The 12,365-nt window shown below is 38.2% G+C and overlaps 1 protein-coding gene across 2 annotated transcripts in view; it reads left to right on the forward strand.

Moving 5' to 3' along the window:
- Window positions 1–12,365, forward strand: part of stxbp6 (syntaxin binding protein 6 (amisyn)) — a 43,157-nt gene that overhangs the window by 14,671 nt on the left and 16,121 nt on the right. For both annotated transcript variants that reach the window (XM_039671369.2, XM_089120029.1), the window contains exon 3: window positions 12,222–12,352. In XM_039671369.2, coding sequence (XP_039527303.1) covers window positions 12,222–12,352 — 131 coding nt within the window. The remainder of the gene's footprint in view (window positions 1–12,221; window positions 12,353–12,365) is intronic.

Below are 12,365 nucleotides of genomic sequence, written 5' to 3' on the forward strand. Positions count from 1 at the left end.
AAAACTGCAGTCCCTTTTGTCTTGCTCTCTCAGATATTTCACATGTTCACCAAAAATTACTAATTATCTGATTGGGAAACATGAAACTTAACGAAACATGTTTAGTGAATGTAGAAAATATTTAAGAGAGCATTTAGTTCTATACATACATGTTCCCATATACATATTTTTTTTTGTAATGTCACAAGTAATAATCTCAGGGTTTACTGGGTTTTACATGATTATTTTTGTATTGGTGGTGGTATACGTAAGGGTTAATGCCCGACGAGGTGTCCATTGTCACGTTTTAATGGACGACGGCGAGGCGTAAACCGGCCGACGCGCAACGGAGGACGGTTGCCTCCGCCGAAGTCCATTAAAACCTGACAATGGACACCTCGGAGGGCATTAACCCGCTTATACCATGGTCACTTGCCAAATAAAACATTAGTTTATATTTTAATTAGGCTAAATCTAGTTTTTACAAATAATAACTTGCCTTGCCTGCCTGACTGTTTATTTAACAACCGGAGATATAGTCCGCTTAGCTCCCTTCAGGTTCACAAAATGTTTTTTTTTTTATGAAACACAAAGGTAGGCATAGTTTTTTTTTTTTTATTACACATAAAACAATTAATCAAACAACAATAAAAAACAATTAGCTCTGATCTCCAGCGATTTGCGCTTAACGTTATAGAGGGCAATAAATTAATCAGATCAAAGAGAGGATTTGCCTCAGGCTCCTTAGGCTTGAAACGCTGTAACGTTCAGCCTTCTCCTGCCTTGGTTGTCTGGACAGCTGCGTAAAACTCCCGCAGGGTCTCATTCAGGGGTGCGTTTCCCGAAAGCATCGTTATCCAACTATGGTCGCAAGTTACGTCGTTACCAATAGAGTTCAATGGAGCAGAGCAGCAGCGGTGTAATTTTCTCTGTTTTATTTACATTTTTTCTTTCTTCAGCAGCATACCAGTCGTCAAAGTTGCCATATTCTCCATAAATGTTAAAAGAAATAGCACGAAGTCGCTCATTGTTGTATTAGGCTATAATATCTAACGTTAGATGATAGAGCATGTGACTGCCTGTTGCTATGGTTACTCACAGCCGTTGTAGGCAGCGCATTTATTTATTCATTTCGAATGGTAAACAGGCAGTTTCACCAGAACTACTTTACTAGGTGTCCTCTATCACTTTTTAACGGACACCCTGCAGCCAATCAGAATCGAGTATTCACCCAGACCATGGTATAATAAAAAATAAACATTGTCATGTGTTTATCTGTCTTCTTCTCACCGATTCCTGATGGTTAGAGGACAGTTACTTGAGTCGTCCCCTGTCGTTTCAAGGAATAAACTGAATAATAAGGAATAGCTGGATAAACAAGGCTTCCGTCTCCTCGCGGGTTCAGATACACTGAAATACGTTCGCACCGCAAACATGTTGCTTCAGACAAGCACGTGCAGGTCGCGGTTTCTGTTTGCGTCATCACAACATTTCGGCCGCATTGTTTCGGTGATAAAAGTCTTTCGGCCGAAAACCGAAAATGCACTTTTGGGCCATTTTCGGCCGAAAATTTTCGGTGGCCGAATATTCGGTGCATCCCTACTTTTGTTGCTATTGATTAAAATATCTTGTCTTAACTTCATAAACTACATTTTGACTGTTTTTCAATCAATCAATCAAATAAATGTGTGCATGCTTAAATACAAATTTCAAATTGTTCAAATTAGACAGTCCATCTCCGTAGATATGTCTGGCATCTATCTCTTAATCAGCAGAAATGAAAAGGTAATTCTTTTTTTTAAACTTAATGCTATCGTACTGCACAACTGTGAGGCAACAAGAAGGAGCTGCATATTGCACATAGCAGAGTCTGCTCTGTGACTGACGTCTGTGTTAATTGTTTTAATGAAAGTGGGCACAGGAAGAAGCTGCTGGGCTAACACCAGTGGTGGAGGAAGTACTGAATCTCAGTACTTAAGTAAAAGTACAAATACCCAGATAAATATTTACTTTAGTAAAAGTAGAAGTAACACAATGACAACCATACTTAAGTAAAAAGTAAAAAGTACTTTATTTTAAATGTACTTTAAGTATTAAAAGTAAAAGTACTTGCATAACAATTTATTATCTTAATGTCTATTTTCTAATGATTAATAAAACATTTAATTCTAACTCATTCAACCTAATAGCCTACTCCTATAATGATGTTCAATAATGATGGAAAAAAAATGTCACCATTTCTGAAACAAGCTTGCAATTAGGCAATATCATGCTTATCCTTACTATATGTTAAGAACTATGTTTGGCAGTAAACGCGATTAATTTATGGTGTAATTCTGAACCTCTTGGCTTGCCATAATCCTAACCAAACCAAACATATATTACACACGGTGTGTTTCCTATGCACGTAAAAACAAATTTTCGCGTATGAGTTGCATGATAAACACACTGCGTGTGAGACGCATTTAGTGTGACCGGGTTGATATACTGTATCTATGGCAACCAAACGTCACTGGTGAGACAAACGTGCAACGAACGGACGGTCAGATTACGTTTTGGCAGGGGAAAAACTGATCAGAAAATGTAACGAAAATGTAACAGAAGTTGTAGAAATGTAGTGGAGTAGAAAGTATAATAATTGCTGCAGAATGTAACGAAGTAAAAGTAAAAAGTATGCACTATTTATTGTACTTAAGTAAAGTAAAGATACGTGAAAAATGTACTTAAGTAAAGTAACGAAGTATTTGTACTTCGTTACATTCCACCACTGGCTAACACACACACCCACACACACGGACACCGCAGAGGCCTGTAGTTTAGACCTCACCAGGACCATGACACTGACATATGCTCTAATCTCACTTCACACCTCACTGCCAATGGGCAAAGACCAGGGGCCCGTTTCAATAAGGAGGCTCAACCAACTCTGAGTTAAAGCTTGAACTCTGAGTTGACTTACCCTGAGATGGGAAACTCTGAGTTTTCGGTTACAGAACAGCTGAAATGAGTTAGTTCAATCAACTCTGAGTTGACTGACTCTGAGTTAAGCGCGTGCACCACAACTATAAAAAGCCATTATCAATGGAGCGCAGATATTATGAGTCACCATGGCAACAGCGCCAGACAAAAAGAGGTGTTAGGTGTAATTAATTAACAAGTGATCTAAATATTGTAATTTAATTAAGGGGGTTACTCTTAATTCTTCTGTAATTTAAAATAAAATATGATGCAATTACATTAAAAAAGCTACTGCATAAACTATAGAACAATTCAGTATAAAACAATAGTGCATTTAACATACATTTTTAAAAGTTATATGTTTTATGTAACCTTCTCCCTCTACACACTTTGATCAATTCAAGAATAATTCATGCAATTGTATATTGTTAATCTGAAAGATTTAAAAGTGCTGTTTCTTGTCTCTTCTCTTTGTGTTAATCAAGTAGTTGAGGTTGATATAGGATTTAGTAATATGTAGACCAATACTTTCTAGAGATAGTAAGTATTACATTAATCTAACTACACTGTTTAAGATGTCATTTGTGGTTAATAATTCATAACTATTTTACAGTAACTTACTGTTATAATATCAGAGGTGAAACTGGAAGAATGTTATTCAACCTAAAGTAGGCTACTATTACTTTGATACATTTTTACTTAAGTTAAAATTACCAGTCTAAAAATCTAAAAAGTAAAAAGTATTTAATTTAAAACAGTAAAAGTTGCTGAGTAACTTGTTTAACAGTGGGGGTGGTGTGCGGGACTCCCCCATGTGGGGTATGAGAGTTTCACAGTATAAGAACCGTCTCAGAAAATATCACGGTTTATGGTATTAAACAATTATTAAATATATAAACAGCATTATTAAATTACGGTTATTATTATTATCATCAGTTAAAATGAAAATGAGTTAAATAAATTAAACATTTGTTCAATAAAACATATGTAATCAACTAACTTCAATAATTGATTATGAATAAGATTAACATCTTATTTTTATCATTAATAACTTATTAAATTATGTTTGAAAAACAATTGAGTTCTATAAAATGTTTTTTATTCCAATTTTTTTAATGATTTAATAGAAATATATTATAAAAAATGGTGGTAATCAAATAAAAGTTTAGCAAACGTTTTAATCCTTTTACTTTTTGGCAAATTGCTGCAAAACAGATTTAGTCAATTAAAACATGGACAAACAATATATATTCCTTAAAGAATGTGTAAATACATTTTATTGTTAGTGTTTAAACAGCACTTCCTCTTTAAAAAAGGGGAGGAGACCGCAAGAAACTCTGAGTTTACTGAAGAAAACCTGCTCCCGACCAGGTTAGGTTCACAGAGTAAGTTACCATGGTAACTGACTCTGAGTATAAGTTACCTCTCTTTCAGAAACGGGCTTGACTTACTCTGCTTTCTCGGGTTTGATATACCCACCTTTCTGAAACGGAAAACCCAGAGTTTCCCTCATTTCAGGGTTAACATACTCAGAGTTTTCACTTAACCTCCTTTCTGAAACGGGCCCCAGCTCTTTTACTCCTGTTTTACAGTAAGTTTCACTAAAGAGTCAATCAATTAAAATTTTTAATAGCAATTCATATTTTTTTGTAGCTAATATGTTTGATCATGAGGTCATATATGCTTTAACTTAAACGCTGCTTTTGTACTTTAGGCAGTAGCAGAGACTTTTATTTTGAAAGGGACTGAAACAAGGTTGTAAACAAGGACATTTTTACCTTAAAGGTTGTATCAGTGATTTTCAGGCCCAAAAATAAATGATCACATTCATCAAGTTTTTCCTAGCGATCCGCTAGCTGCCCGCCCCATAAGTAGGCTGTCAAAAAAACGCGTCTCTGTAGGCAACCTAGGCTCTGAAATCTGCACACAAAAACAAATGGGAACAACCACTCAAAACCGAAATAAACAGTGTTCCAACCAATCACCGACAGGGGCAGGTTTGTATTGTAATTCACACACGCTTAAGCAATCCATCTCTATTCAATAACTGAATTAGTCTGCATATCAGTGACTCAAGCCTACTCTACTCTATTGAAAATTAACTCAAATCCACATTATGAGCTCAGGTTTTGCGTTAATCCACACTAAACAGTGTTGTCAGGTAGGGATGCACCGATGTAGATGGAAAGACTCTGTCTTTATATGGTCACATTAAACAAGGTTTTTAAGTCTTATCAGTTTCTGAAATGCTGTTCTGCGTGTCAGTGTCCGGAGCAGCGGGACGGTGTGTGTGTGTGTTGTGTGTTGGCGGCCAGCTGTTCACTCCGAACACGTCTAAAGGTTAGATGAGATTTAGACAGACGTTTCTCTCCGAGAGCCTCTGCGCTTAAGCCGTGACTTGAGCTGTGTGGGTGAAGTCGTGTCGTGTCGATTTATCAAAAAAAGATTTGAATTGATCTCTTTTGGTGAAATTCTAGGACTCCAGCATGCATCTGTCCTTTATGAACAGTCGAGTCAAAACTGTTTTAATAGCCCTCAAACCGTTCACTTTACAGCCCTTAATCCTGTAATTGTGGACAAATGTGGGCATAGAGGACACAGGTGTCATCTTAATTTTTATTTATTACAAATGTTATATCACTGTCTTTGATAAAGTTTTGTCTATCTATTTGGTTTTTTTTTTTTTTTGGTTTTTTTTTTTGGGGGGGGAGTATTTTTGAATTTATTTACTTCAAAAATATATCATTTTAATAATGTAAATTCTTTCTATTTAAATTAATTACTATGTAGTTTTATTCTTTTTTTTTACTACATTAAAATATCTTTACATTAAGTTCTTAGAGCTAAAACCTAAAGATGAAGTGACTTTGCTGTCACCTGGTGTCTTATTTTGGCTTATTTTAGAATGCTCTAAATTACAGTTTTTCCAATTCATTTCTATGGGTGCCCATTTTTGACCCAAATACAAGATTAAGGAGTTTTTTTTCACCCACTTAACATTGTAGAATTGAGTCCAAAAAAAAAAAATGTGTGTTCAGGAGGCAAACTTTAGGAAAAGTAGCCAAGTCTTGTACCACTCAGATCAAGGGAAGTATTTTTTTAAAATAAATCAAAACTATTTTGCCCACATTTGTCCAGAATATGGTTTTAGTTTTAGTTGATCATTTGCCAAATAACACATTTTAAAAAATTAGTTTATATTTTAATTCGTTTTAAAATCGAAATCTAAAGTTTTTATAAACAATAACTTGGTTTCCCTGGTTACGCCTGACGGTTTATTTAGCAAGCGGAGATATTTATAGTCCGCTCAGCTCGTAGAACCCTTCAGTTTAGCTAACTTACGAGCCAGAAAGTTAACTTTTTTTTTCTTGTAATTTTGGGCGTTACACTTTCGTTTTTTTAACCTATAATACACAGGTAGGAATAGTTTAACGGCTAACTTGATGTTTGTTTTGTAAGCAATAAGGTACGAGAGGCTGTGCTGTATCGTGAATAAGTAACGGCTGAAGGGCGTTGTTAGGCAGGACGCGAAGCGGAGTAACCCCTTCAGCCGTTACTTATTCACGATACAGCACCTGCCTCGAGTACCTTATTGCTTTTATTAACGGTTGCCACACAATATTAAAGTAAAAAATAATGTATTAGTGCAACTTTCTTGAAGTAAAATCACTAAAAGCCTTCCTTCCGCTAGAAAAAATAGTTTTTACTCAAATAAAAACAACATAGAACCGCAGTGTTGCGCAGCGATCAGTAGAGCCGTTGGGTGAAGCGGTCATAGCTGTGTTTTATCGTGAATAAACCACAGCTCTTGACCAATCAGAATCAAGGATTCGAACTAACCGTTTTATAAGATACAAGAAATTGTAAACTTTGGCTGCCTGTTGCTATGGTTACTCACAGCTGATGTAGCCCACGCATTTATTAATTAATTTCGAACGGTAAGCGGTCAGTTTCACCAAAACTCCTTTACTAGGTGTCCTCTATCACTTTTTAATGGACACTCTGCAGCCAATCAGAATCGAGTATTCACCTAGACCATGGTATAAATGCCCACAAATAATATGTTTGTTCTCCAGGAAGTAGTTTATTAGTCTCAGCCTGAGGTCTTGCTGGGTATATGGTTTGGTTGGAGCGGTTCCACAGACTCATTTGTGCTGATCTATTTGGCTGGTCTGTGATCATCTGGAGTCCCAATTCATCAGACCGAGTCCTGAACTCTTGCTGAGCTCTGCTCTGTACATATATCCATCTTATTGGCATTTTCTGAAGAGCCATGAACACATCTCTGAACTCTGAAGACAAGCATGTTCACTTAAATGGGTCAGGTCAGTTTTTCAATTGTATAATGTTTCTCGAGGGCATTTATACCATTTTTCTACCTTGATTTTTAGCCCTCTGCTTCAATTCAACTAGCTTCAACAGGTGTGTCTCCGTTAAACAGAAATTGCAATGGTCTTTTCTTCCCTGTTGAGGCGTATATATCTGAGTGAAACGGCTTCTGGAAGATGATAAAATATGGGCGGGCTTGATTTTGAGTTAATATTTGTCACTGTTTGTTTGGGATTGTTTTACAGTTTTTATCTTGGCTGAATCCTGCAAAGGCTCCTCCTTTTTGTTGCTATAGTAATGGCCACCCTATTCACACTAAGTGACCCAAAACTGGAAAAACTCCCACAGTGTGTATTCAGCTTTGTTGTGTAATTGCTTGGTTTAAATTCCATTTCACCTTACCACTTTTGTGTGTATGTGTGTGTGGATTAGATCTAAGTAGATTTTCTTAGTAGATTTAATTTATTACTTTGTCACCCCAAAGCCACATTCACTTTATCTCTTTTATAATGTGCATGATTGTAAATGTTTCTTTGAGGATAATGACCATTTAATCTCCAGATACTGTGCAAATATTCTGTTAAAGTCAGTTTAGTTTATGTGGTTTGTTAAGCATAAATGTGGTTAGCCAGTCATAATACATCTAGCGCCCAGAGCGGACAATAAGACCCATCACCAGGATCTCCAGCTTGGCCTTTGTGCTTCCATTCAGAGAAAGTCTAACACACACCCAGAATGTCACGGTTCTGCATTCCAGCCCACAGACCCACAGCAAAACACTGTATTCCAGGAGTCAGTCTGTTTCATTATACAGTGCTCAGCATGGACGCTCACATGGCTCTAGGTATCAAAGAGTCCTGAAGATTTTGAAAAACATTTTGGGGTTGTTGAGAAGAAACAGCACTGAAAATATTTTATAGGAGCCTTCTGGAAATCATCTCCTGTTGAGCTCCAGTTGAATCTATTGCTTTTTTAAAGGCCTGTTGACGACAAGAATGTAATGAATCACAAATTAAACATCTATTTACCAAGAGATACTAAAATAATTGGCAAATTTCACTTACTGTAAATGGCTCCTGTCAGGTTTTTTGATTTTACCTTTCCTTTAATGTGCAATAAAGCTGTTTGTGCTTGTAAACAGTCTGAAACAAAGCCAAAGGGAGTGAAGTGAATTACTCCAACAGAAAACCCTTGCCTGAAACGCCTCATTTGTACTCCCACTATTATTTCCATGCCACGTCATTAGGTATTGCTTGAATTTTAGTGATTCTATAATTCTCAGATTTGTATTGATTACAGTATGGTGGTAAAAAAGGACGTCAGAATAAATAATTAGAATTTGAGATATGCTTGGGATCATTGTCCTGTCGGAAGATTCAGCTTCCTCACTGACAGCATGAAAATTTCTCCTAGGATTTCCTGATACTTCAATGAATCCATCTTGCCTTCCATACACTGCATGTTTCCATTGCCAGAGGATGTAAAGCAGCCGTAGAGCATCACCGTAGATCGTGTTCTTTTCGGCATTTGCTTCATTCTTCATTTTCATACCGCTGATCCATGGGGCCGAAAATTTACAGTTTTGTTCCATCGCTCAATTTTTTTTTAACCTATTTCTATGATTTTTAAGCAGTCTTCTTGTGCTTTTGGTTTAATAGTGGTGTAGTCTTGGAGTTCTGGCATACGTTTAGTGCGCGCCTTATGCCGAGTTCAGACTGCATGATTTTAGACATGATTTTGGCTCGCCGACAGGTTTTGAGAAATCGCCGACAAATGCCCGAAATCACAGGCAAATCGGCACTCGTTCACGTGAGTGACAATCACGCAGTGTGAATGAACAAAGACGCGAACTGAGAGAATCACCGACGAGTCGCCGACGCCTGTGAGATATTTGGCATGCTAAATATCTGGACCTGTCGGCGATTCAAAATCCTGCTGTGTGAAAAGTGTTTTGACTGAAAACTACATCGGCGATCACCGGCAGCCAGTGAGAGAGCAAGATACAGAGCAGCGGGGAGTTCAGGGAGGAGTTATAGATCACATATAAACATGATATGGCATTGTTTCAACAAAAAAAAGCTTCTTCTCGGTCTATTTGGACACAATAAATGGAAGAAAAATTAGTAGAAATTTGGCAGGAGCACTCGTGCCTGTTTCACCAGCTGTACCACAACCGGGTCAAAAAAAAAAGTCTCACGTGAGAACTCCGGTCTTGCACGTGTGGTGTCGCGCGTTGTTTCCTTTTCATATCTCACGTGTGTTTGTTGTGAAATGTAGTTTGCGTGCAGCGTGCTAGACAGAGTCTGTCGGCGATTTTTCTAAAGTCATGCAGTGTGAAACCTTCTGTCGCCGATCCATCGTCCAGTGTGAACACAGCAGCGACTGAATGCTGGCCAAGATAGTCATGCAGTGTGAAACCTTCTGTCGCCGATCCATCGTCCAGTGTGAACACAGCAGCGACTGAATGCTGGCCAAGATAGTCATGCAGTGTGAAAAGAGCAGCGACCTGACTACTTTGAAAATCGTGCAGTCTGAAAGAGCCATTACTGTGCCGTTGAAACCTCAGTGCCTGTTGCCACCAAGTCACCAAGATTTCCTTTTTCTGCCCCGTCTAGGTAGTGCAAACACTGTTCCTTTCACTTTGAACATGCTAACTGTGTTTCCAACTGTGTCCCTGGGAACATTTAGTGCTTTCGCTATCTTCTTGTATCCTGATTCTTGTTTGTGAAGGGCGATGATATCTTCTCAACTTTTTGGACCATGCTTTTGACTTAGCCATATTTCTAACATGCAGTGAAATGTGACGCTTAACAAACCTAGCCAGTTCTGATATTTCATTTGTTCTAGCTTAAGCACATCTGGTGCAATTAGTGAAGCTATTGATTAGTTACATCAGGTGTGCATGAGACAACGCCTGATAACTTGCAGATTTGTGCTGTTGTGAGGGATTCTATTCAGGGGGTTGAATAATTTTGAGACTGCGGATTTTTGCAGTTATTAAGTTCCATATTAATTTAAATTTTGGGGAAATCACTTGAAACCTTTTTTTGTGTATAGGTAACACGTTTTATTTTGATGGTCCCCTTTGAACATTATGTTGACTAAAACTAATGTTGCACCTATATGTCAACCAGCGGCCATTACAGTATTAAAGGGGTAGTTCACTATAAATAACAATAAATAAAGCCGCGTTTCCACCGCAGGAACTTTCCCCAGGAACTAGGAACTTTGGGGTGGTACTTGGTGTGTTTACACCGCAGGAACCAGGGTCTAAATGAAGTTCTGGGTAAAAAATCCCCCCCCCCAGAAAGTCCCTGCTGGTGAGGTGGTACTTTTTCAGAGTTCAGGAACATTCGGGGTGGGACTTGTGCGCTGAACAATGCTGATTGGTTCTTTACCACGCTATTCTTTCTGCCCGATGGCGCGCGTTTGTCCCATCCATGTGCCCCGGTCAATGTCCGCTGATAAAAAAACTCAGAAAAAAATTCAGAGCTTTCTGAATACGCTTTGGGTGCTCTTCTCTTTTCTGCCGTTTTGTTTATTACCTCGTTAGTAAACCAATCGCACACAAAGCAGCAAAGTTTGAATCTCCTCCATACAAAACTCAAAACAAACGTACACAGGCTAGGAAGAGCAGTCGCACGCAGTTAAACATAATCTTCCCACCTCGGACCGGTACTTTAGTACGTGGTGTAAACGCAGTAAGCAAGCGGTCTGGGGAAAAAAAGTTAGTGTGAAAAAAGTTCCTAGGACAAATAGTTCCTGGTAATTGCGGTAGAAACGCGGCTTAACAAAGTTTTATAAACTCAAATGCACGCCTTGACGCACGTTTGTGACTCTCCTGTTCAAACTCGTTCATCAAAATGAACGAATCTTTTTCCAAGTCAATTCGTTCGTTTCGTTCGTTGAATGAACCAAATGACTCAGAAAAAGATTTGTTTATTTTGATGAACGAGTTCGAACAGGAGAGTCACAAACGTGTGTTACAGAACAGAGCAAGGCGAGCATTTGAGCTTATAAAACTTAATCTTTAATATTTATTTATTAAATAAGCGATTGTTTCACTTGATAAGACCCTTATTCATCGTCTGGAATCGTTTAAAGCCCTTTTAACATTACATTACTCAACAGACTGTGTAAAGGGACCATCAAAATAGTTTAACCAGGAAGTCATATACGTGTGGAATGAGGGAAATAATGACAGAATTGTTGTTTTTGGGTCGACCATTCCTTGTCATTTGACTGGTTCAGCCAAAGTAAATAACACTCATTCTGTTGAAATCGTGTAGATTTATTCGGGAAAATAAATTAAGTTGGGATAGATGATGTTCATGGCTATTTTGCCAAGTTAGGTTACTAAACATTATTTCCCAATAGATTTGTCAAGATATTGAGTGTTGAGATGGCTGAGGGATATTCCTAAAGACACACACACCCCTGAGCTACTGTCCAGTGTTCAGTTTCATCAACAAGAGTCTGGAGTCTCCTGGGACTGCACAAATGTTGGAGTTGAAAGCTGGGCCGATGGATCAGAGATGACCCTGACATGAGAAGCCTCACACAGATGGAGGGAATGAGAGGGAGGAAAAGGGAGTGTTGTACACAGAGGCCTGAACAAACAGTTGAGGATCAGAAATTCCTCAAACAGTACGCCTTGGGCCGGATGTTCTCGCTTCAGCAGAACCGGGTGTGGTGGGATCTGTAAACACTGCTCTTTAATATGAACAAGAGCGCTAGAGCGAGCTGATTTTCCACAAATTGTGTGTCTCTGAACTTATATGTAATTCAGATCTCTTAGTATTGTTTGTTTCTGTATTATGTCAAAAAATCTGAATGTACTGTGTGTATGCTTCCTATTAAAAGTTTGTGTTGGCAAGATTTTTTTGTTTTTGAAAGTCCCTTCTGCTTGTGCATTCAAACTGTTGACCAGTAGTGTGTTTTCATTTTCGTTTCAGTTACCAATAAGAAACCAGCACAAGTTTTTCTCACAAAAGTGAAGCAGTTTGAGGGCTCATCATCTTTTGTTAGGAGAACACAATGGACCATCAGTCAGCTGCGGCAGGTGAACGGCATCAACCCCATGCGAGTGAGTAGATCGG

Source organism: Pimephales promelas, chromosome 15 (genome assembly GCF_988280905.1).
Source record: "Pimephales promelas chromosome 15, fPimPro1.hap1.1, whole genome shotgun sequence".
NCBI classification, from domain to species: domain Eukaryota; kingdom Metazoa; phylum Chordata; class Actinopteri; order Cypriniformes; family Leuciscidae; genus Pimephales; species Pimephales promelas.